The sequence below is a fragment of the Fundulus heteroclitus genome, chromosome 20 (genome assembly GCF_011125445.2).
Source record: "Fundulus heteroclitus isolate FHET01 chromosome 20, MU-UCD_Fhet_4.1, whole genome shotgun sequence".
NCBI lineage: Eukaryota > Metazoa > Chordata > Actinopteri > Cyprinodontiformes > Fundulidae > Fundulus > Fundulus heteroclitus.
In genome coordinates this window covers 32,600,715-32,627,400 of record NC_046380.1, presented here as the reverse complement: position 1 = coordinate 32,627,400, position 26,686 = coordinate 32,600,715, and the positions used below count along the sequence as shown (strand labels likewise).

At 42.4% G+C, this 26,686-nt stretch overlaps 1 protein-coding gene across 5 annotated transcripts in view; it reads right to left on the bottom strand.

Annotated features, from left to right (window-relative positions):
* The window catches only part of slc2a9l2 (solute carrier family 2 member 9, like 2), a 175,908-nt gene that overhangs the window by 85,660 nt on the left and 63,562 nt on the right, over positions 1-26,686 (bottom strand). For all 5 annotated transcript variants that reach the window (XM_036151857.1, XM_036151858.1, XM_036151861.1 and 2 more), the window contains 2 exons: positions 10,977-11,164; positions 3,263-3,373 (listed from right to left, as the gene is read on the bottom strand). In XM_036151857.1, the coding sequence (XP_036007750.1) occupies positions 3,263-3,373; positions 10,977-11,164 (299 nt within the window). The remainder of the gene's footprint in view (positions 1-3,262; positions 3,374-10,976; positions 11,165-26,686) is intronic.

The following is a 26,686-nucleotide window of genomic DNA, read 5'->3' as shown; positions in this document are numbered from 1 at the left end:
TAACTGTCCATTATTCTCTCTGCTCATCACACTGCTTTTTACTTCCTGCGCTCGGTGTCATGTTTCTGCTGTGAAGTTGTTTATGAGTTCAACTCAAAATGTAAGCATTGGACACCTCTTTTTGTGCAAAAAAAATGTCCAATATGTTGTCCTTGACTAAGAAAATTATTCACAAACACATCTAAAGTAGCAAATTCATTGTTGACTTTTGTTATTTTTGGGGAGACCTAAACTCACCAAGGCTGCTATTTATGCTTCCTTCCATTCGTCTCAGAAGTTTGACCTTGGAAATGTCAGGATCCCCAGGGGTTTGATTGTTTATTGCAGCTCCCTGGGGATCTTGCTGACATGATCTGGGGAATTTCCCTGACCTACATGCAGAGAACCACCAGTGAGACACAGCGAATAGTTTAATATATTTATTTCAATAGGAGTTATTTCTGGAAGGTGGAGCAGACCAGGTACTGACTTGTGGAGGAAGCGAAGGAGAGCAGGCAGGCTAGAAGAGCAGGTGTTCACAGCCGTGGGAGATCACTGCCAAAGGTTATGTCAGCAACGGACTTCTTAGAAGTTGACTGGGAAAAACATCTGACGGAGATCAACTAACTGTGTGGGACCATCAGGCGAAGAATGAGTGCAACACTGCTCCTTAAAAACACTACAGGAGAAGTTTGGACTGACAACGGTGTGCCACCAGCCACTGGGAAGCCACACCCTCCAGCAGAGATCCTCAGAAAAGAGGGATGACTCACATCCACACAAAAAAACAGGTACACCAAGATCCTGACACCTACAGTCTGGTATTTTGCACTTTTGTATTGTTCATCCCTAGATCCTCGTTAGTCATCTGTTTAGTATTTGTGTTAAGTGTATACTCAGGTGTCTGTTAGATCTAGTTCCTGTCTAGTTAGCTCCTGTTCTTTATTTTTTCTGTAGTCTTAGATCTGCTCCTTCTTAGTTTAGTTAGGTTACCCCCCCCTTACTGGTCATTCTCCTATTCCCTGGTAGATTATGTTATCCTCATGCACCTGCTAGATCATTGTTGTCCTTCTCCTACAGCCTAATTGTCTCACTTGGGTCACCTGTGTCTTATTACCCCATCCATTGTTTGTTTGTGCCATTACGCACGGTTTTAAGTTATTTAATAAATAACCTTCGGTCTGTTAGGTAGTTGAATATCATTCCAAACAGCTGATATCAGGACAATAGTTGAAAAGGGATGAATTCGAGCACTAGCATTCTTTTAACAGCAAACTCTGCACACATATAGAATAAATGAGTGACAACTTCTCTTCAAGTTCCAGAATGTATTAAAAGAAATAAAATGAACATCCAGAGAACATCACTATAGAACGCTGTTTATGTGAATTAACACTAGATTTCAATCAACAACTCCTTTCTACTAGGCTAGTGAAATTTAACTAAACTACTAAGCAAAATCAAGATAAAAAGAAGCTAAGGAACTACGCACACACAGAAGAAACAAAAGGACAAATAAAAATAGTTGAAAACCATCATCAGAATGATTCAGTGAATCCTGGTTCACTGCAGATCCAAGTTAGAGAACCAGAGTTCATCTTAAAGAACATAGAATGAGATTAATTTAGTTTAACTAATTTAGAACGTTTAGTATGTTTCAACCCATTCACAATGCAAATCCGAGTTAGACAAAACATTATTTGAGGAAATAATATTTTAATGAATGATTTGTTCAGTAAAAATCACTAACCTCTAGGAAATGTGATTTTTTTTATATATTGATGTAATTATTTTTCCTGGAAATAATTAAGGCTCAAATTGGTAACTTAGGAAGCTAGAGGGTGCTGTTAGCGGACGACTGACTGGAAATTACGTGTGATTTCCTGTGGCCATTATTTACATTAGCTTGCGTTTGCTTTAAAGCTACACAAAACATCGTGGCCTGCTAGCTCTCAGTCTTTTAGTCAGTCAAACCTTAAGCCCAGAGGGTTTCAGGAGCAACTTTTATCTGAAATTACATATGTGATTTAAATCAAGTACAGCTCCAAAGTCATAAAGTGGAAATGTAAATGTTAGTTTTTGTATGACACAAAGGTATTAAAGAATATGTTCATCAGTGTCACACTTTGTAGCCTCATTTGTAAGCAATAGTACAGCATGTGGCAGCGTTTTGGCATTTCATTCTTTTCTTGTCCATCAGCCTTAAGAGCTGGACACACAGGGAGCGACAAACGACAGAGACTAATGGCTTTTATTGCCACTGTGGTGAAACCCAACACACGGGACACATTTCAAATCACGCTGTCGGATCACCTGGTTCCCAGAAACTTGATTGGTTATGAAATTAGAGGGGTTTTGATATTTTCAAACCATTCCATGACTGACAATCTTCTGACTTTTCCTCCTTTTGATGGAACTGACAAGAAAAAACAACTGGGTTCATCCTATATTACAGACAATGAAACAGCATAGAGAATATCATCATTTGATGGCGGACTTGAAAGCTGTACATTTTTCAACTTTCTTATGTCACATCGCAAGACGACGTGTGCATGTCTACATGTACGTGCTCAAACTTTCACATGCATGAATTTCGCTGTTTGCTTGACTGGAGGAGGGCAAGCGATTGTTGCCTCACTGCACCAGTTCCATGGGAAAAAATGGAGAGGGAGTGATGACGCTCCCCGTGTGTCGAGCCCATTACAGGGAAGGTTACCTCATACAACATTTTTGTTTATCTTGTCAATAAAGAAGGTCTTATGGGCTTTTTTTGTTATGCTTTTTTATTTTATTGCAATGCTGCAGTCAGAATTTCGGCAAATGTGGGTTAGTTTATGTTGATTTTGAAGCGAGTATCTGAATATTTTTTTTTATTTTTTGTATTGATTACATAAAGATATCAATTATTTTAAGAATCCTACCATCTTATAACACTGTAACTCTCAAGATGTCATGTTGAATATAAATACAGTAATGAGAATAAAAATTTTATCATACTTAAATTATGATGATCTTTGTTTAAACATTGGCCTGAAACATGACTAGAACATGAATAAAACATTGAAAAAGTAGGTTGTGCCCAACAGCTGCGTTCAAAACGGCAGCTGTGCTGTTTCGCACCACGTGCACAGTATTCACTGAAGGTGAATAAAAATCCACAAGAATCACCTCCTTTCAACCCGAGTCAATGCCTTTCCTCCCGTATAACTCCAGTTCAGCACTTCAGCATCATAAAAAAAGACTACTGTGTGTTGGAGCAAGTAAAGGCATCAGGCATACTCACTGAGATGATTGCGGCCAGGGTCTCTGTAGCCCCCGTGCTCAGTGTGATGTAGGGCAGTAAGTGCTCTGCAAAGCCGGCATCCCGTAGGATCCCATTAGTGTAGTACCAGATCTGCAAGAAAACAAATCATTTTATTTATTCATCAATAAACTGTTTTATTTTTGAAAATCCTAATGAGATTTGCTGCAAAAAATGTCTGACATGTTTTGGTCTTAAAGAATTATTCTCTATTATGATTTTTACCCCCCACTCCCCCTTAAACTACATGAAAAGAAAACTGACAATGAGATTAGATCTTCAAAGGCAGATTACTCAAATGGAGTTCATGTCATCAAAACATTCAGTAACATGATTAACACTGGGGTCCATGTAATTAGACTGAGTCTCTAAACAGACCAAAGCTTACCTAGTCCCATGAATGTTTTTACTGCCTTGGTTTTTGTCATGGTTAAATATTTCAGATCAAACAAATTTTAATAACAGACAATGAGACATTTTTCAGATAATGAATTTAGGTAAAAGATCCATCTTAACAAGTCTGGCTCTATGTAAAAAAAAAAAAAAAAAAAAAAAAAAAAAGTTTTACCCCATCAACTAACTGTTTGTGCCACCTTTGGAAGAAACTATTGCCATCAAGCATTTGTGATATCTTTCAAATAGTATTTTTTTGGCCTCACTGTTCATTGATTATGTCAGTCACATTTGAAGGTTTTTGGACAAAAACAACCTGTTTCTTGTGCAATCATGTATGTTGCATATTTTCTCACATCATTGTGTAAATCAGCTGCTGTTTTTCCTCTTTTTAACTTGAATATTCTTTTTTTTTTTTACCTGAATAATTCTGCAATACTTACTCTGGCATTATTTTTTACTTTTCTTTTGGCCTTTCTTATAAGTCCATGAGTTTAGATTAGATTGGCTTGTTTTTTCATTACTGATTTAGTGTGTAACTCTATCTGTGTTTAGTATGATCCATGCACAAGTGGACTTACTGGTTTGCTTAAGATAATTTTCTGAATGCATAACCCAAGTGTGCTTTAGTTTAATGTCATAAATGGATGGCCAGACATTCTCCTTCACGATGCATAGTTACATAAGTTCCTACACATTCTTCTGATGCTAGTAGCAAAACAGCCCCAGGTCATGAATCCGCCACAACCATGTATGTTTGATGATATAGTGTTCTTCTTCTGAAGTGCTGGGAGTTGCACCTTGAAAACATTCCATATTTGTGAGAATATGGACCAAAAATTTCACAAAAAGTTTTCAAAATAATAGGAGTTTATTATTTGGCAGATGGAACTTTTTTCCCCCATCAGCAGCGGGTTTCGCCTCAAAGTTGTTACCGTAACTGAGTGAGGTGCTTTTTTGTGATTATGGTTCTTTTTATGTGACCTCCTGAATGAGTTGCTGATGTGCTGATTATCAGGGTTCCTCATCAGTATTCTTTTTGGAAATTGAATACTTAAAAAGGTCTCAATTTTTATTTTATTTTATTTATTTATTTTTTTTATCTAAATCACATCAAGATTAGGGACATATGCTTTGATATGACATATGCTTATTATCCATGTTTTCTCATTTAGCTGTGCTGGTTTAGATAGCTCTCTGTCCTTAAGTGAATTCATTTGGGGGGGAAAATCTTGTAATTATTCATAATCTCTTTGTTGAATATTAAAATTACTTATGTGATCTAACAGCAAAATAAAAAAAAATTCTGCACCATCAAACACTTTTTCACAGCCCAGTATAAAATCCTAAAATGATTTGCTCATCTGTCTTACAGTATAAGCAACCTACATTACAACTGGTTTAGGTAACTTTTGGGAATTACTAAACACTGCCAGGATCAGGTACTGATATTGTAAGAAATAGGACTCATCTTGGACATTATATAATTATTCCAATGCACAGAAATAACCGGATCAATTCTGATGTCTAGAAGTGTATGAATGAGGTATGCTGTTTCGAATAAAAAAAACCTCAGGAATCTAAATTACATCTAAACGATCTGTCTGCTGAAGGAAAATGAATGTATATTAGATCATCTTCATATCACTGACTATTCAAATCAGTTTTACCATTTCTTGCTTAAATTGAGATTACTTGAATTTCCACCAGTCTAGCAAATCTAGACATTTGATCCTGAAACATTCAGTTACGCAGCATAATTTTCCCCTCCCAATGATATTCATCCTGCTAACCCTTTCAGCTGTTTCATTCTTAATAGCAGCACTTTAAAGAGACAGTGAAGAACTAAACTGCCTCCCTCAAATGTGAACTGATCTTAATGTTTTTGGTCACCAACCTTAGCTTCATACAATGCCTAGCAATGGTATTCATACCCATTAACACTTTTCATATTTTGTTATGGTCACCGCTAAACGGCAGTGTGTTTTATTTGGATTTTATTTAACAGACCAACGCAAAGTAATGGATAATTGTAAAGTGAAAGGACAATTATGCATGTTTTTTATTTTTGTTTGATATATGTGCATTTGATTTCCCCCCATTTTGCTCTAAAACCCCTGAATAAAATTCTGTGCATCTGCCTTCAGAGATTCACTAATAAACATTAGTTAGGAAATGGCATCATGAAGACCAAGGAACACATCCAACAGGTGGGAAGTTTAAGGAAGTTAAATTGGAGTTAGGTTTATAAAACATTATACCAAGCTGTGAACATCTCATGTAGTAATGTTTAATTCATTGCATGAAAAGAATGTATCGCACAAGTCTAAATTACCAAGAAATGACTTGCCACCTAAACAACCAGGTTGCAAGACGAGCATTGATCTGAGAAACAGCCAGGAGGTCTATGGTAGGAAAAACCACGGATCTGATGACTGTTTGTGGTGCACTTTTTGCAGTTCTGGCCTGTACGGTAGCGTCTCATATAGAAAGTCATTGCAAAGTCATTGAAATCCCATTTGTAGGTTTCAACAAGCAATTCAGATGCCTTAGCATGCGAATATAGGTCCTCCAATAACACTCCACAACATCCTCAACACACTATTCCCACTGTGAAACATGGTGACAGCACGCTACCATCATGCGGTGGGAATGCTTTTCTTCAGCAGGGACAGTAAAGCTGTTCAGAGTTGATGAGAAGATGAATGGAGCTAAAAAAAACTTCACACTGGGGCAGAAGCTCACCTTTCAGCAGGACAGTGACCCTTAACACGCAGCTAAAGCTACAGTGTAATGGTTAAGGTCATAACAGTGTGTTATAATGCCCTAGTTAGTCAATCTGGCTGAAGCTGAGCTATTTTGCAGACATTTCAGTCTGTGCGCATCCAAAGTCTGCAGAAACATTTTCCAAAAGATCTGCAGCTGCAATACAAATAAAAATCATATTTATATTTGCACATGATGTGAAAGGTATCATGTCCTTCCTCTGCACAAACGAGCAGCATTTGTACTTTGTATTGGTCTATTACGCACAGGGGAATACGATGAAATTTGTGGTTGCAACATGAGAAAAAGTGGAAAGGTTCTCAGGGTATGAAAACCTTTTACAAGGTGCTGTAATTACTCTTAAATAATCTCATACTCCACAGTTTCTTGGACGAAAGCCTTGGAATTTTAATCATGATCAAACAATTAAAATTTAAAACTGCAGACTTTGCAGCAGTGCATTTCCAGATGGGAGTCAGTGGTAGTCGGTCCTTATTGTTACTTAGCTCAGAGATGGTGGCGTAACAGCAACTGCTGTTGCAACATAATAGCGCTCGCCTGCAGGAGGATCATCCCTATTCTACATGTTGGAGGTGGGGAACAGTGAGTGGTTCCAATGGTTGTATCAGGACAAACTTCCACACATTATTGAATTTGCAATAAACAGCTATCACTGTTATATTTAAAAGCCAGACCTATATCTGCCGATAACCTTTTCTGCATCAATGCATTTTGCTTGATGAAGGTCTACTGTCGAAATGCTCCAGAAATAAACTGTTCTTTGCCAGTGTGCAGGAGTTTACTCTGCTTATGTATGCATGTAAAAAGACAAATGCGCAGTTGTATGGGAACGTTCATTACCACAGATTGCCTTGGATGGATAAACAGCTCATGCTGTGAACAAATTGGATAAGACACAATAATAAATTGCTTGGATTCTGATTCATTATGAATATAAACCCGGAGAGAGTAGTTGCTCCAGTTAGAAGCTGTGCTTAAGTTCTTTGTGTTTCACCTTTAATTTAAAGGTGGGAAACAATTCTTTCCCAAATACACATTTATATTTTGATTTAAAGCAGGGGCGTGTAACTTTTAGCCACTATCAGTGTCAGATCTGTAACTTCCAGGTTGCAGCCACTGGCAAAATTAAGCAGTCTCCCAACATGTTTTGGAATCTGATAGCAGACCAGTTTGGACCTGCAGATGGAGTAAGTCATCAAGTTACTTGTAAAGATAAGGCTACATTCCTAGTTTAAAGCCTACATTAAAGAACCAAAAATATGTCTGATCTGGTAAGTGTCACATCTCTTTTGTTACCTAACGACAACTTTTAGCCTGGTAGCTTAGCATTTAGCTCGTACAAAACTGAAAAATATAGACTCGGACATATTCTGTATACAACAGGAAACAAGATAATTTACCAGTCTAATGATAACGATTCAAAAAGAGAATAGGTCTTGCATCCTGATTGCTCTTTCATGAAACACCAACGAGCAAAAGTGGATCTTTTGCAAGATCTTGTTTTTCCTCTGGAGCGATCCCTGGCTAGCTTTTGATTTCTGGCCTCTTCAGATATAGTTTTACGCTTTGTGCTTCCCATGAGAAAAGCAGAAGCACGTAAGATTAGCGCTCTCGTTTAAGGGGAGCTCAGAGTGCCAATAAGTGGTGCTATAGGTCACACAGCCCATTCAGCAACGGATCAGACACTCTCAAGTTACATAGCCGAGTTTCTGAGGAGGGCAGCCTGCACGTAGCAATATTACCAGAACTAGTGCTGTAAATTGACCTGAAAAATCATTCAATATATCTCAAATTAAGCTAATGCTTGGGTCAGAACATACACAGTGCTGTTTTAACAACAACAGTAAGAATACGCTGGATCTCGCTTTCTTCATTCTACAATGCTGAGCCAAATTTAATCAGATTGGGTTTTCTTTTTTATATGGGCTTCAATAAATACATTCGAAGAAAATCCATACCCATAAACTGTTTGATCTGAGTTTTGTCTTTGGAACAGAGCAGAAAAAGGCAACATTTTAAAAGAAATCTCTCATATGGGGTCACAACTGTGAATGCGGATTTCTCAAGGGAAGGCATAAAAATTCAGTGTGCCGCTACACCTGCTCCACCCCCTGACAAGAAGTTTTGATGTTTTTGTCATTTCTATGACTTAAATTGGGCAGCACGTCTGAGCAGCTCTGTGGAAAATTCAACTGTTCTGCCATTCTTTCTGTCCAATACAGCATATCTGGTGAATTATTAAATTGTTTGGAATACCTATAACATACCTATACAAATACCTTAGTTTTTGCCAGGCTGATTGTAACTCAAATGTTAGTGAAATGATCCCAAAAGAAACTGCTTAACAGCTACTACTGCACAAAAATCATTTGAATACTGCTAAAGGTATTTCTAAAGTGGGGGAACCTAAATCCTTTGACCAGCAGAGCAAAATATTTCTTAAACAGCTGACATAATGGCATAATTTATGAAATGGATATGCACTGTTTTGCTCAAAGTATTTTCTCATTTCTCCAAATCATTGAATCCAGGTGTTCCATTCAATTCCATGGCCACATGTGTATAAAATAAAGCACCAAGGCACGCAGAAAGCCTCTTTAAATCAGTCCCAGTCATAATATTACTACACATATTGGGCCAATATGATGTGGAGGCACGTATTTGCTTCTACATCTAAAATAAACTTAGGTTTGGAGGGAAATACGCTGTGCCCCCCAGCATTCTGCTAAGTCAACCGCTAGAGACCTAAAAGACGTCATGTGATCTTTAGATTAGCTCAACAACATTGTGTAGGGAGCTTCATCGAATTGTTTTTTATGGCGAAGCAGCTGTATCCAAGCTTTACATCCCCAAGTGCAAAACACAAAGCATCAGATGCAATGATATTTAAAGCATGGCACCAATGGCCTCTAAAGCAGAGGAAACATGTTGATTGGAGAGGCAAATCCTGCCTCTATGTTTGGTAATCTGATGAACAAGTCTGGGTTCAGCAGTCGCAACAGGAGCACCACCTGCCTGACTGTGCTGTGTCAAGTTCAAGTAAACAAGACTCAAGTTGGAGAAGGCTAGGGTTATTTCAGCACCAAAAAGACCCAAAACAAAAGACTGTGTCAAAAACAAGAACATGTTTAATTTTTATTGCTTTTACTAAGAACCACAGGTTCAATGAGAAAATAACAGAAGAATCCGCCTCTTGGGCTGATGCCATTTTTTATAATGCTGCAGAGCAGATTATTTCAGAGGAACTGATCTTCGCACAAAACCGGGTCACTGTTATAAGGGCCAGACTTAATTCTCCCTTTACCTGATCCTCCCGCTGCTCCTGTCCCTTCCGGCCAGCCCGGCATCCACCTGCACTAGCCGCATCTCCCCCTTCTCTCCCTCAGGTGGTCTGAGAGCATCCTTCAACAGGATGATCTTGACTGGCAGTTGTTATGAAAAATCTCTATAAGCTTTGGTGTAGTTTCTAATAATTCTTGTAACTCCAAACGAATTTGATTTGTTTCGTTCTATTCCGAGGACCGCTCTGAAATTTCTTTTCCGAACGTGATAACCGTCACTCAATCACAGCGAAGTGCAAAGCTAAAAACTAGCTCTTCACCTTCTGATTGGTCAACCCATGGATCATAAATCCGTGAGTCCAGGTGGGTCATTTTTACTTTGGGGAAATCAGAAGCCATATAAAGCATCTAAAGTGATAGCCAAATGTCTAAAGTGATTGACAGACAGAAAGCCTGACAAGTTACAAACGTATATCACATCAATGGTTGCAAAACAACTGGATTATTTTTTTCAGCTCTTCGGTTGACCTGAAAACAGTAGGTCCCCTAAGGCTGTAAGCCCTGGGCTTCAGCCAAGGTAAGCCCATGCATTAAGGCAGCTCTGATCATGGATTCCTTTAATACTTCCACATATCAAGACATTTTGGATGATTTCATGCTCCCAACTTTGTGGGAAAATTCAGGTATGGCCCCTGCCTGTTCCAACATGTTCACCAGTGTACAAAACAAGGTCCGTGAAGGCCTGGATGACGAAGTTTGGTTTGTAAGAACTTGATTACCCTGCATTGGGTCCTGAACTCAATAGAACACCTTTGAGGTAAATTACAACAGAGACTATGAGGCAGTCCCTCTGGTCCAACATCAGTGTCTGACCTCATAAATGGACTTCCAGAAGAATAGCTGCAAAGGATTGACTGTCATTATGTTAAACCCTATGGGTTAAGAATGTTATGTCCATTAAGCTCGTGTGTGTGTAAAGGCAAACGAGTGAATACTTTCATGTGTCATTCTGTCAGTTGACTGGGGTTTAACGCTTCCTAACATGGTGTGACAAAGCCTCTTCTGAAAGGACGTCTGGCTGGTAGAAATACATTTTTTAGCAAATTAGAGTCTTGCATGTCGTTTTTTGCAATTCATTATTTAAAATGGAGAATGTGGTGCTCAAAATACCTAAATAATGGATGTATAGTAGCAATAAACTGAAAACCTGATGAAATATGATCGCCACATCTTACAGCATTGAGACCACAGAGCTGATAGCAGGCCATGGTGATGATGATGGTGATAAGCTGCCAGCGAACAGCTGGGCTCCTCAGCAGCTGTAACACCGAGACCGTGTTCAGGTTGTCCTGAGCCCGCGCCTCCGCGTGGACCTCTTCCAGCTCCTGGGATACATCTGTCTTCCCCAAAAACCTCTGAAAAGCTGACACACAAACACACGCACACAAGCGAAGTGTCATAAATACTGAGTGAACAAGAACCATCAATCACAGCCATCGTGCTGGGATTAAAGATAATGGGGAATGAGTTCCACAGCAAGTGAGAACATTATATATTCTCACAAATGGAGCTGCTTGTTAAAGCCTCAACATATAATTGGAATTCATAAAAATGAATATGTGTCTCCTGCCGCTTCAATTGGGCTCCAAGTTTATCTTATCAACAATTTGCAATCAAACATTGAATGCAATGATTAATGAACTAAGCAATTATGTAACTTATTATGATTTCAAATGACGACCATAGACATGAAGCCATTCACAGCATTTGGAGTTTATGACTGTAGAGTTTGGAACAGGGTGTGTTGTTGCTAAAAAACAGTGAATGATGCAAGTTTGCAGCATCCATGCGACAAAGTTCTTTGATTTAACCTATTTAAGTTAATTGATGTGTTGATATGATACAGTGCTACCCAGAATGTTGCAAGAAGCCACACTTGAGTATTTGGATACAGTTTCTATAGTACACAACAAAATAAATCAACAAATTAAAAACTTAATAAGGCAACGATTACTTTTGGACACACAGCCAAGTTTGATAACATTACCCATAATAAATGAAACCATCTTTTTAAAACTCTATCTTGTATTTGCTTAGGGTTTTTTCTGATATTAAAATGTCTTTCGACATGTGAAACATCTGTGTAACAACAAGCTAGAATTGACGATGTCTGTTAGGGGGGAGCAGCACTTCACAGCACTGTATGTGTGTGACAACAACATGGAGTCTGAGCTCTGGATTGACCCGGCGCTGCTGACTTTCCAAAAATCTAAATTCAGGACACAAATCAAATGTCATCCAAAGACCAAATCAGTTTCCGTTTGTCGTCAGAAGGCAACATTCGATCATGTCAGGAAACAAGACAACATGCCATGGACATTTCTGCAGTGCGTCTGGCTTTGTCATTTCCTGACTGACATGTTGGTTCACCTGCAGATGTAATGCATATGGATGAGTGTCACTTAGAGCTGACGTTTGGTGTTAGCAGTTGTTCCATTTTGTGACTAGCATCTTTTCTTTAGGTTAAAGACATGTTGTGTACCACCCTGGTCTTGTGAAACAGCAGATATATACAACGCAAACTTACATTTGTGAAATAACGATTCATTGCTACATATTATTCTGTGTTGTATGTCATTTATCTTCATAAGTCACAGTTAAGCTTTTTTATGGCATCCTGTATGTTTCTTGTTCACATGCTCAGTTGACAAATTTTTCTTTTTTTTTTTTTTTGTCAGAACCAGTGTGCGAAATACCTGTCAATATTTGGGGGGGTCCCCATCTCCCGATTGTTGCGCAATACCAATGTAAATTTTCTCAATATGTTGTAGGCCTATAACATTACAATGTCAAAGTCAAAGTTAGCTTTAATGTCAATTCTTCACATTCACCAGACATACAAGGACCCGAGAGGACGTTTCTCATCCACCAACAGTGAAACAGATAAGTGCACAGGCACAACAGATAAGTTCCTAATACTAAAATTTAAACATATTTAGTATTAATCCCCCTGGGATCATAAAAGTATGTCTGATTCTGATATTTGTAAATAAATGTTTTGAATATTAAATACTGGACATGTTGAGCTTAAAAAAATTTTAGTGACCATTGGTGACAAAAAAATATTTCATTTTTAATTTTTTGACACAATTTAAGACCCCCTTTAAACTTTGCTTTTGAGGCTTTCAGGGGGTCTCATGGGTTAATCGGGGGGGGTCGAGCCCCCCCCCGGACCCCCCCCCCCCGGACCCCCCCTGTATTTCGCACTCTGGTCAGAACCATATTTTGATTCTTTTTTTAAATATACAGGACTCGTTATTAATCCAGCCAAATGAATGATTTACTTTGCTGGATAAGAACATGTCAATAAATAAAGACATGGAACCAAATAATACCTTCAACATGTCCAAATCTAGTGGCTGAATACCTTCCTCAGCATGCAGTTCTACAAGCTCCTGCCAATGACCCAATTGTTTGATTCAGATGGGCTGATTTAGGGAGGCATCTAAAAGTAGCCGGGCACTGGCCTCCGAGGACTGAAGTCCGACATCTATGTCTTAATGTAACCACACAATAACAAGGGTGTAGTGACAAAGCTGGATGGGGAAAGGTTTAAGTTGGACACGTTTATATCAAGTCAAGGCAGTGACAATAAAGTGGCAAATCATAGTAGCTGGATATCTGGTAAAATATTAGCTTTATAAAATTCTTTAATTGTTTCAGAAGACTTTAAAGTACAACCCAGATGTCAAAGCAAAAATAAGAAAGAAATAGTATAGTAAAACTAAACTCAAAAGCAAAGAATTGTGACAACGCTCAAGCTGATTTGATCCTATTAAAAGTGTTTTTTTTCCTACCGGCATGCCGATGTCAAGCAAAAGTCTGGAAGTTTCCCCAGAGAAGCACAGTCTCCTTTTGCTACGGGCCTTTTTGGATGCCACTTATTTCAAAGACTTCTTAGTACAGTGAGCAAGTAGTATTAAAGTACTGCTTGGTCAATTGAAATGGGCCAAGCAAAGACCTTCCAAACACATGCATGTCAATTGTGCAAAGTCTGACTTTCTAGAATGATATAATGGACTTAAAGCTACAAACTGACTCCACCTCAGTTGTTCAAATTCAGGTCAAACTGAGTTCATGGTGAATGGATGCCACGTTATTATATGATACTGGCATCCTGTTTCTGTGTGATAAGGAAATCACAAGATTTCAATTAATACTTCCATTTGTTGAGTGAAATTAATTATGATTACAATTATGGATTATTCTTTGAACAAACGTTTGCTTAAGTTTATCGCCAATCACCAAACTCCCAACTCCCAACTCAAGAGACTTCTTTATCCTTTACGGATGGTTTAAGAGAAATCAAAGGCATCTGTGAATGGTCTCAATGCCACTTTCAGGTTCATGATTGTGACGGCTGTGGATCAGTGGGAGGAGTAAACAATCTTCTTACTAGAGAGTTTGTGATTCCAGTTTTCTCGATATCAAAATGTCTTTGCACGGGATGGTTGCCTACTGATCCCCATCATGATCTAAGCATTTGTGAATGTTGCTGGCATAAAAAAATCTGCAGATATCAATGAACTTAAAGTCTTCCAGAAATGTCTGACTACTAACGTCAAAAGGGAACAACTTCAAGTCATTGCTGCTGAGTTCAAGCTACGTTACATTTACTTTGTTCTTAAAAGTCCTTAATTATTTATTTATTTATTGCTCACAGTGGAAGCAGTAAATGAAAGCATATTGCGTAGTTGCACTAAAAACTGGATATCCATAACTCGCCCCGAGGCTGCATCTCAGTTCTGTCATGTTCTATGTTGAAATGCATCTTCTAAAATAGAGAATTTCTCAACACGGAATTAGGTTTTACTGTGGTTGCAAATGACTGTGCTCTGCCTGCAATGATTAGAGGAATTTAAATACTGGAATGTGTTGCAATCCAAGCTCAATGTAAGAAGAGCTTCACTTTTTCTTTTTTTTTTTTGTCACCAAAAAATACATTTAAGCAACTCACATCACCAGTGTCTGCTCTTGTTTTTGGAAGATGATGTTGGAATACCACATCCAACTATTGTAAAATAGATCATCGCACAGTTCCCCCAGGTGTCAGGACTCAGCCGGCAGAACCGTGCAGCTCGCTGCCGGTCCTGCCCTCTCTGCTTCCTTCAACAGGTGTCTGTTGTTCGACTGGTGGGCGGGGCACACACACCTGCAGGTGGTTCAGCAGCGCCAGGGGCTGCACTATAAGAACGGCGCATGAACAGCGGGAGGACGCCAGATTGTTACCGTCGTGGTTCTCCTCTCGTGATCCTCGTTTGCTTACCTGCCGGATTCCACCTGAGCTCCTCTGGTCCCTTCTGAGTCTGAAGCCTCATCTCACGGTCCAGGGCTCTTCCCGGCTTCACCTGGTTCCTCCCGCTGGCTCAGGATCTCTGGATCTTCCCCGGTGCTGCTCGGACCCCCACTGCTGCCCACGCCCACCATTCTCACGGTCACCAACCACCACCGGACAGACGCTGAGTCCGCGATCGCCTTCCCCCCGGTCTGGGTTTCCGCACTCTGTGACCGACCCGGCACCTCTGGCTCCGCTCTCCCTCCCGTGATACCGTCGCTGTGGCAGATTCTCCCCGCAAACCCGTGTTTCTTTCCTTGATCAATAAATCCTCGTAGAGAACACCACCTGTGTACCGAGTGCATTCTGCATGTGGGCGAAACACTTAAAACCAAACATGACAGAAGAACAATCTGGCCGAACTGACCCAACGGATGCATTCGGTAGGGCTTTAACGGCCCAACAGGACCAAATTCGGGGATTAGAATCTACGGTACTCGGTCTTCAGAGTCAACTACAGGGTTTTTCGGCCCAGATAAACCAGCTGACGGGTATGCTAAACGCCAGTCTTCAGTCAGCGGTTTCCGAGTCTCCTAGCCCCTCCCCCGGGTCCGCGTCAGCGGAGACGTCACCACCCGTCCCCGGGATTCCCTCACCTAATCCTGAGAAGTTCTCTGGTGACAGCGGAGATTGTGGCGGTTTTTTATTTCAGTGTTCCCTTGTTTTCAATTGCTCCCCACATTTATACCTTCAGGATGATGCGAAGATTTCTTTTATTTTATGTTTACTAACGGGTAGAGCACTCAGATGGGCGGAATCCCGCTTCCCAAATTGCCAACAGTTTGGCGTTACCTTCAGTGAATTCCTAACCGAGTTTAAAATGGTTTTCGCTGCCGAATCTGATGAGGTGCAGGATTCTCGGCGACTCTTAGCCCTTCGGCAGCGGGGAAGGCGTGTAGCCGACTTTGCCATAGAGTTCCGCACGTTGGCGGCTGCTGCTGGCTGGGAACAGCGCGCACTGAAATCAGTGTTTTTTCAATCTCTTGACGAGTCTCTTAAAGACGAGCTGACGCGTCAGGAGGAACCGCCGACTCTTAATGAATATATTGCGCTGGCAGTTCGGTTAGATAACCGACTACGGGTTCGAGGCAGAAATCGACCCGACAGACCACCCATTTATCGGCCACCTCCGCCAGAGCGAGATCTCCCTAGACCCGCTGCGGCGCCCCCCTCACCCCCGGAACCCATGCAGTTGGGCCGGGTTCGGCTCACTCCAGATGAGAGGCAACAGCGCATGGATTCTAAGCTGTGCATTTATTGCGCCTCTCCCGCCCACTTCATTAGAGATTGCCCGGAGCGGCCAAAAGATCAGGTCCGTCGGTATTAGCGGAGGATCCGGCGGACCAATCTCAGTTATCCTTATTTTCTCCTCCGCGGCTCTGTTTACGAGCAGCGATTGTCTCTGTTCGAGACACCTTTAAGTTATCCGCCCTAATTGACTCGGGGTGAGACTTTAATTTAATCGATCGGTCCTTTGCCCTCCGAGCACGACTCGAGACTGTTCCTTTGTGCACCCCCCTCCAGGTGTCCGCCCTGAATGGTGGGGTTCTCCCCATGATTACCCACAGAACTAAGTCTCTTGAACTCGTGATTTCAGGTAATCACAGGGAGCTGATTACCTTTTTTGTGTTTCCGGTTAAACACGCTCCTATTGTCCTAGGTTTTCCTTGGTTACAGCAGCATAACCCGCAGATTAATTGGGCTGACCGACGGGTTGAAACTTGGTCCCCCAGGTGTCACGCTAACTGTCTGCAGTCCGCTGTTCCCTTTTGCGCGACTCCCGCACAGCAGATTCCTCAGGTAGATCCTGAGATTTTAAAACTAGTTCCTGAGCGTTATCATGACCTCAGGCAGGTTTTCAGTAAGACCCAGGCCAGCTCGCTTCCACCGCATCGCCCGTACGATTGCGCAATAGACCTCCTGCCGGGCGCCCCGCTGCCGACCAGTCGCCTCTATAATATTTCTCTGAGTGAGCGTCAGGCCCTTGAAAAGTACATCAATGAGTCTCTTGCGGCAGGGCTAATTCGTCCGTCGTCCTCACCTCTCGGTGCTGGGTTTTTCTTTGTTTCCAAAAAGGATGGATCCCTTCGTCCCTGCATAGATTATCGCGGTTTAAATGCGATAACTGTTAAGAATAAGTATCCTCTCCCACTCCTCTCTTCCGCCCTTGAACCGGTCCAGTCAGCTACTATATTCACTAAGTTAGACCTGCGTAATGCTTATCACTTAGTGCGGATCCGCCGGGGGGATGAGTGGAAGACGGCTTTCAAGACACCACTGGGACATTTTGAGTATCAAGTCATGTCTTTCGGCCTGTGCAACGCCCCCGCTGTATTCCAAGCTCTGGTGAACGATGTCCTCCGTGACTTCCTCAACATCTTTGTTTTCGTGTATTTAGATGATATTCTCATTTACTCACGCAACTTAACCGAACATCAACGTCACGTACACCTGGTTCTCCAACGTCTCCTGGAGAATAGGTTGTTCGTCAAAGCGGAGAAGTGCGAATTCCACAAACCCTCAGTCACCTTCCTCGGTCTCATCCTGGAAGGGGGGCGGGTACGACCTGACCCCGAGAAAATTAAAACTGTTCTCGACTGGCCTGCACCTGAAAACAGGAAGGAGCTACAACGTTTCCTGGGATTCGCAAACTTTTACCGCCGTTTCATCAGAAAGTACAGCCAGATCGCCGCCCCCCTCCATGCCCTCACCTCTGTGAAAGTTCCCTTCGAGTGGAATCCCGAGGCCAATACAGCTTTCTCTGACCTAAAAAAGAGATTCTCCCAAGCACCCATCCTCATTCACCCTGACCCTACGAAGCAGTTCACCGTCGAAATCGATGCCTCTGACACCGGAGTTGGTGCAGTGTTGTCTCAGTGCTCGGACCAGGACCAAAAGTTACATCCTTGTGCCTTCTTCTCTAGGCGTTTGACCCCTGCTGAGCAAAATTACGATGTCGGGGACAGAGAGCTCCTGGCCATCAAGCTCGCCCTAGAGGAGTGGCGCCATTGGCTCGAGGGGTCCGAGCAGCCCGTTTTAATATGGACCGATCACAAGAACCTGGCTTACCTCCAAACGGCCAAGCGGCTGAACCCTAGACAAGCCCGCTGGTCCCTTTTCTTTTCTCGTTTCAATCTAACCATCTCCTACCGTCCCGGTTCAAAGAATCTTAAACCCGACGCCCTGTCCCGCCTTTATGCCCCCACTGACTCAGAGAAGGAACCAGCACCCATTCTCCCTCCTTCTTGTGTTGTTGGAGCCCTCCAGTGGGAGATCCAAGATCTGATTACTCGTGCCCAATGCTCGGACCCAGACCCAGGTACTGGCCCGGCAAACCGCACCTACGTCCCCTCATCTGCCCGTTCCCGTGTCCTCCAGTGGGCCCATTGTGAAAAGTTCTCTGCACACCCAGGCATTCATCGTACCCTCACGTTCCTCTCCCGACGTTTCTGGTGGCCCACCATATCCCAAGATACTAAACAATTTGTCCTCTCGTGTCCTGTGTGTGCCCAGAATAAGCCATCCAACAGACCCCCAGCAGGCCTCCTCCAGCCCCTTCCCATCCCCGAACGCCCCTGGTCACACATTGCCCTGGATTTTGTTACCGGCCTCCCCTCTTCACAAGGAATGACAACAATTCTCACCATAGTTGATCGATTTTCCAAAGCCTGCCACCTCATCCCCCTCCGAAAACTCCCCTCAGCCCTCCAAACGGCCCAGCTCCTGGTGAAACATGTGTTTCGCCTACATGGAATCCCACAGGACGTTCTGTCTGACCGTGGTCCCCAATTCATCTCGCGGGTGTGGAGGGAGTTTGCCGCGGCCCTCGGGGCCCGGTACACTCTTACCTCAGGTTACCACCCGCAGACCAACGGTCAGACAGAACGGTTGAACCAGGAGCTGGAGACCGCCCTCCGTTGTCTCACATCCAATAACCCTTCAGACTGGAGCAAGTACCTTCCTTGGGTAGAATACGCCCACAATAGTCACGTCTCCTCAGCTACTGGCATGTCCCCTTTCGAGGCCTCCCTTGGTTATCAGCCCCCATTACTTCCCGAGGAAAACAAACAGATCACTGTCCCCTCTGTCAACGAACACATACGCCGATGTAGACAGTTCTGGGCTCAAACCATCCAGACCCTCAAACAGACCGCTGAACAGAACCGCCGATTCGCCGACCGGAGGCGGATCCCAGCCCCCAGTTACCATCCCGGTCAGCGAGTCTGGCTATCCACCCGAGACATCCCCTGCAGGTCCACCTCACGAAAACTGTCACCCCGTTTCACCGGCCCCTATGAAATTATTTCCATCATCAGTCCCACGATTGTCCGCCTCCGCCTCCCGTCTCATTCCCGCGTCCACCCCACCTTCCATGTGTCACAGATCAAGCCCGTGATCACTAGTCCTTTCTGCCCTCCTGCCGAACCCCCTCCACCCACCCAGGACCACCACGGACGCCAGATCCAACGGATCGTGGCCTCCCGTCGGCGGGGTAGAGGGTATCAATACCTCGTCGATTGGGCGGGTCGCGGCCCTGAGGATCGGTCCTGGCTCCCCGGCTCCTCCATCCCTGACCAGTCCCTAATTGATGCATTCCTATCCTCTCGCCCCTCCACGTCTTCCACGCGGTCGCCAGGAGGCGACCGTTGAGGGGGGGGTGGTGTCAGGACTCAGCCGGCAGAACCGTGCAGCTCGCTGCCGGTCCTGCCCTCTCTGCTTCCTTCAACAGGTGTCTGTTGTTCGACTGGTGGGCGGGGCACACACACCTGCAGGTGGTTCAGCAGCGCCAGGGGCTGCACTATAAGAACGGCGCATGAACAGCGGGAGGACGCCAGATTGTTACCGTCGTGGTTCTCCTCTCGTGATCCTCGTTTGCTTACCTGCCGGATTCCACCTGAGCTCCTCTGGTCCCTTCTGAGTCTGAAGCCTCATCTCACGGTCCAGGGCTCTTCCCGGCTTCACCTGGTTCCTCCCGCTGGCTCAGGATCTCTGGATCTTCCCCGGTGCTGCTCGGACCCCCACTGCTGCCCACGCCCACCATTCTCACGGTCACCAACCACCACCGGACAGACGCTGAGTCCGCGATCGCCTTCCCCCCGGTCTGGGTTTCCGCACTCTGTGACCGACCCGGCACCTCTGGCTCCGCTCTCCCTCCCGTGATACCGTCGCTGTGGCAGATTCTCCCCGCAAACCCGTGTTTCTTTCCTTGATCAATAAATCCTCGTAGAGAACACCACCTGTGTACCGAGTGCATTCTGCATGTGGGCGAAACACTTAAAACCAAACATGACACCAGGTGAGATCAGCATCGGAAAAAGCCATAAATTTATTGCTGGTTCAAAATTGCGCTCTCCATGTCTTAATCCATCTAAATGTTTTACTACCAATCAATGCAAAAGGATTTTGCAATCTGTGCCCACAGATTTCTGAAACGAATTAGAAATTACATCTTCCTTCAAAACAGAGGGAAAGGATCATTGAAACAGTTCCTGCTGTAGGGGGAATTTAATGCCATATTGCGTATTGCACTGTACCCTTAAGTCTAGTTAAAGCAAACCTGATACTTGACAAAATGGTTATCTTAAACATGTCCCTAAGTCATATGTAAATCCATGGTTCGAATGTCGGAATTTATAAACAGGTGGGCATAGAATACCAATCCACCAGCATACTGAATTCAAATATATGAATTATGCAGTAAGTCAGTAAGTCTTGAGGAACCCATTGGTTATCAACAGAAATTGTTTGCCAGCCCATTTAAATCGTTTCAAAGCAAATTGCCAGCAATTGTAACCCATCTTAAAAATGTGTGCATTTTATTTATTTTTTTCCTGCAGAATTGCAGTGTAACACACCACATCTAATTTTGGAGAAAAAAATTGCCTTGATCCAATTTTTCTGTACTCTTGTATAGCAATTTACCGAGATAAAACTGCAGAATTGTGGTCAGAACATATGCACATTAAAAAGATGCTGCTTTCTCAACCCATGGACCAAGCCAGAAACGCATAATTATTTCTCATTTGAGCGGAGCCGAGCAGATTTCTGGCAGCCATGTTCACCTCGGCACTGGAGGAATGAAGAGGTTATACAGGCACCTCTCCCTGCGCTTTTATCCTTTCGCCCCTATAGGTGAATCCCTGAGGCTGCTGGAAACTCGGGTGGATAGAGATTAAGGACACGACCCAGAATAGAAAACCACTGAGAACAGACTGGAGCCAGAAGCAGGTCACTGGGATACGAGGGTTTGATGGCCGACCGTGAATCCTGGCCACACAAGATACTGAGCTGCCAAAATGAAACCAGGTTCAGCTTCTCCTGGGATGTATGGTCCAGCGTTTAGAAAGTGTAAAGACGGTGTGATTGTGTGTTTCAGTAAAAAGTGTAATAAAAATAAAGCAAATGAGTCGAGAAAGAAACAGTGTATATTGCTGATGATAAAACTTCCAGTGTATTGCATTTTATGAGGATTTCAAATCATTGTTTAATGAACGGAAATCAATGCATGGATTTACGTTTGCTTTACTAATTAGATTGTGGCATGTATTTTCATTCAGGCCCCTTTACTATAATACCCCTAAATAAAATCTAAGTCAACTATTGTGAAGGAGGAAATCATTATTCTCATGAAACATGTAATGAATTAAGTGTCTGTATAAACAGCACACAGACCTTTTACCTAATAGCTCACATGACATGTCAAGACGGCTCTGTGCTTCCTTTAAGGACACTTGACCGTGGCAATAACTTATGATTCCTGGGTAACATGTCTGTAAACAGGACAAAGCAGAAACCAATGCCGGATGTGGCATCATGGGTGTTAGTATAGAATGTGATATGGTACGATTTATCAAGATGTAAATAACTGTCTAGAACCCTCTATATAAACCCCTGTCTGTATTTCCTTCAGGGAGAACCCAAGATAGCGTTCTGATGGGTTGTGTGAATTGTGTATGAATGGCATATGCAAATATACTGTCTCTCCAGTGAGCCTGGACCATGAAGAGCCTGTTTCCTGAAGCCGTTTTGATGATGTATTTAAGAAGAGATTTCTGAATGCTCCCGCAGGTTTAGCTATGGAGGAGCTGCAGTGATCCACAGCTGAAGATGAATGATGTGCTGACAGGATAAGTATCAAACATCCACGTTACAAATCTTGCCTTTGATGAAAAGTGGAAAGAAGAACGCCCCTTTTGAAAGAAAGTCATAAGAAGTGCCATTCAAAGTGTGTCACAAGCCATGAAGTAGGTAACAAAGCAAATCTGTGGTGCTTTGAACAGGTAGGACCTAAGCTGAATTTTTCGTTTACGTGCAAATGCTTTGCATGTACAAGAAACCCAAGCTGAGTATCATCCACAAACAACCATCCCCACACAGAAAAATGGCTGCGGCAGCGTCATGCTGTGGGGATTCTTTTCAGCAGGAACCAGGAAGCTGAAAAGAGCGGACGAGTCGATAGATGAAGCTAAATGCTGAAAATCGTAATAGAGACTGGCCGTTTGCCTTCTAGGACATCCTACTGTACAGCCAGAGCTGTGATGCAATGGTTTATATAAAAGGCATATTCATGTGCTGGAATGGCCCATTTAAAGTCAAAACCTAATTCCAAGTGAGAAGCTGTGGCAGAGCATAAATTGACATTTGGATTCGTCTGCTGGCACTGAAATATTTCGTTTTATTACATGAGCAACCTGTGCCAATTACTCAATTGGCAACTAAAATCTAATTAAAGGTTCAGTTATTGCTTGATCAGCTTCTATTTCCAGTGTTTGGGCTGCATTACAACTGAACATCCTGGCAGCGTTAATGTGTAACATTACATCACATAGTTTTACTCAGTAGACAGAAATGCTCCATCCTAAAAAGAAAAACTATAAAATAAAGAAACAATCAGATAATATTCTTGTAAAGTAGAGTTTTAACCTTAGTAACGTTCTTCTGTTTCAGTGGTGGGGGAAAAAAAATGTGTGGAAATTATTTCTTCAATATGATTATAATCACACAAATAGGTATTTAATTGCCTTTCCCTGCTGATAGAAAATCTGGTAAGGTGTTTAAATCCAGAGTCATGCTGGGGTTGTCCATGTCATTGACATGGTATTGATGTTTGTAGCGCATGAAAAAAAAAGATGGTGTACAAAAAAACGATACGTTTACAGACGTGGCACTGAGGAAGAGACAGAAGGCAGAGCTGGAGGTAGCAGAGATGAGGATGTTGAGGTTCTCTTTAGGAGCAACGTGGATGGATATTATCAGGTATGAGTACATCAGAGAGAGAAAGCAAGAGTGGCTAGACTGAAGTGGTTTGTTAATGCTCAGGGGAGGGATAGTGAGGACATTGGTAGAAGGATGCAGAGGCTGGAACTGGCAGGAGGTCTAGAAGAAGACCAAAGCGGAGATATATGGACGGAGTGAAAGAGGACACGAAAGGTAGTTGGTGTGAGAGAAGAAGATGCAGAAGACAGAGTTAGATGAAGAGAGATGACTCTCTGTGGGGCACCTAAAAGGAAAGAGCTGGAATAAATTGTCGTTGGAAAAAAGATTTGTCTGCAAAATAAAAACTACCAAAATGGATGAGAACACTCAAAATAGTTGTGTTTGAAAAAAACGAGCAAGGACGACAGTCACAGGAAAGAGTCTGCAGCTGTTCTGGGGAACAAGGAGTTTGCATCACTCTTTAAAGGACAGCAGTTTCACAGTGGGGTGTCTAGCAGGTGGGGAATTGTATCAACTCCCGTCACAAGACAATCTTTACAATAGCAGACACAAGGAGGAGGGTGGCCTTCCCCCACCCAGGGAATGATTGAAATAGAATCATCAGAGACTGGTGAGGTAGCAATCAAATGTAAATAACACAGAGCAGACTCAAAGCAAAGGGTGGCCCCCATGGGGATGAATTAAAGCAAGTCAAGTTTATTTGCATAGCACATTTCAGCAGCAAGGTGGTCTAAAGTGCTTTCCATCATGAAAACATAAAAACATTAAACACATCAAGACAGTCACCGGTTGTCAGAGCAGTAACAGACACTAAACTGTATCAAGTGAAAACATCAATACGCATCAAATAAGTTGATCGATGTTCCTGTTATTATGGGTCAAATGCAACTCTGGTTTTCAGTTTCAGATTTATAGGAACTCAGTGTTTTGTCTCTTTTGCAGCTTTCCGGAAGTTTGTTCCAGATTTGTGGAGCATAGAAACTAAATGTTGTTTCTCCATGTTTGGTTCTGGGTCTACAGAGTAGACCAAAACCAGAAGATCTGAGTGGTCTGGAAGGTTGATACAGCGACAACAGATATTTAAAGTGTTTTGGTGTTAAGCCATTCAGCAATTTATAAACTAACAGGAATATTTCAAAATATATTCTCTGAGTTACCGGGAGCGAGTGTAAGGACTTTAGAAATGGGGAGATGTGCTCTATCTTCCTGGCTTTAGTGACAACAGAAGCAGCAGCGTTCTGGATCAGCTGCTGTCATCTGATTGATTTATCGGATTAACAGTTATAAAAGTGAAACAGTAGGTCAGACTGTACTCACCTTTCTTCAGAGCAGTAGATCAAAATTTCACATCACAATTTTTTTATAGATAGATAGATAGATAGATAGATAGATAGATAGATAGATAGATAGATAGATAGATAGATAGATAGATAGATAGATAGATAGATAGATAGATAGATAGATAGATAGATAGATAGATAGATAGATAGATAGATAGATAGATAGATAGATAGATAGATAGATAGATAGATAGATAGATAGATAGATAGATAGATAGATAGTTGGGACAGGATTTTTTTTCAAACATCAAACCAAAATATATTAAGAGACAACTACCAAACCATCATTGGTAATCCTCAAAAATTACCAATGATGATTTCTCTGCTCTTTAATCGCAACAGAAAGATTTAGACTCATAACAAATGTCAATAAATATGTCAAGAAACCTTTCATTTGAGGACCAAATATATAACGGTTTTGAAAGAGCAGCCATCTATGAACCATTTAAACATCGTTCACATGCATTTTCAACAAAAAATGTGCCAACCGGGATCCATTAAAGGTAATAACATGATTGTTTTGCTGGGACCTCATGTCTTACAGCTTCGGTCATTTTGCGCGTAAGGAGGGGAAAAAAAGCACCCCGATAATAATCGTAAAAAGCAGCGTTGCCAATTTCCTCGCCTGCTTTTAAACTGAGATTTGTAGTCCTGCTGAAGCTGTGAAGCCATTACAGTCAGGGCCACTGCAGCTATGTGACATGACAGGAAACAAGTTGGGCAGCAAGGAAACATGCTGTTCCTGTCTAGCACTCCGTGATGATAATGGGACACCACAGAGCCAGTCTACAAGATCTGCGAGTATTGACAACAGGTCCCTCAACCACAGCGCTGTAACACACGGCAGAAACAGCATGGAAATGCTGCAGCTCGCACGCTTTCGCCAGCAGAATGTTGGCCGGTCAGACTGATGGATGTCAGGCTATAAGTCCTTAAAGTAGACAGTTATCTCTCGCTTACAGAGCCACGTCTCTCCATACAACAACAAATCACAACAGTGAAGCAAGCGTGTGTGTCTACTAAGAAAGGAAACATTTCAGGACTCGTTTTCTTTTTTCTCCCCCGAAAGGATTTAGTTCTCTTTCTAAATTATTTTCTAAAAAAGAGCACATTATTTTACATCATATATGCTGGAACAACTCAAGGCTAGAATCATTTATTTGGTGGAAGAAGCAATGAAACCCAAACGGCACAATGGGAGGGTGAGCTATAAATAAACGTGCTCCACTGAGTTGCAACCAATGCCTTTGAATTCAGAAGGAGAAAAGTTTTAGAAAGTTTGAAGGATTCTATTTGAGGGCAATAAGACGGCATTATTATCCAAACAAGGACTTACTTACTTCAATTCTGCATGGCTGTCGGAAGTATCTGTGCCAAAACAGAGCTGCAGGAACCAAATGATCTTAACTACGTGACGTGCAGACCTCTCACACTTTCCATCAGATGTTGAAGTCTTAGATTTGTTTCTAGGAGATGCTGGTAAGAACTTATTGTCTTCACACACAGATGTTCAACAAGTAATTTTCTCCAAGTCCAAGCCAAGTCTCTAGTCTTTTTCACCATGTAAGAGTTAAATGTCAAGTCTCTAACAAGTGAGATAAGCGTTTTCTCATCATATCCATGACAACTCAGTGCACCTCTAATGCCCGGTAAACACCGCGTGATTCTCCGCCGTCACATACGGAAGACGAGGACTGTGGGGAAATCGTGGAGACATTTTTGGCCCTGGCTCTAAATCTTTGGAGTTTAAGACGGCCGTTTCTAGCGTCTAGCAACCAAAGATAACCTGTGATTAATCTCTGACAGTGCCAGATATTTAGAAATATCTCACAGCGTGGCAGCTGCTATGACCTGCGCTTAATCACCGTTATGATATGAGAGGATCCGCAAGTGATGAATGGTGCTGCCCTGCAAATGAAGAATGTTTTGGATTTGAGAATCAATTCTTGTCAGGGATAGCCTGTCCCTGTTTGCTCCGATCAGACAAGTTTGT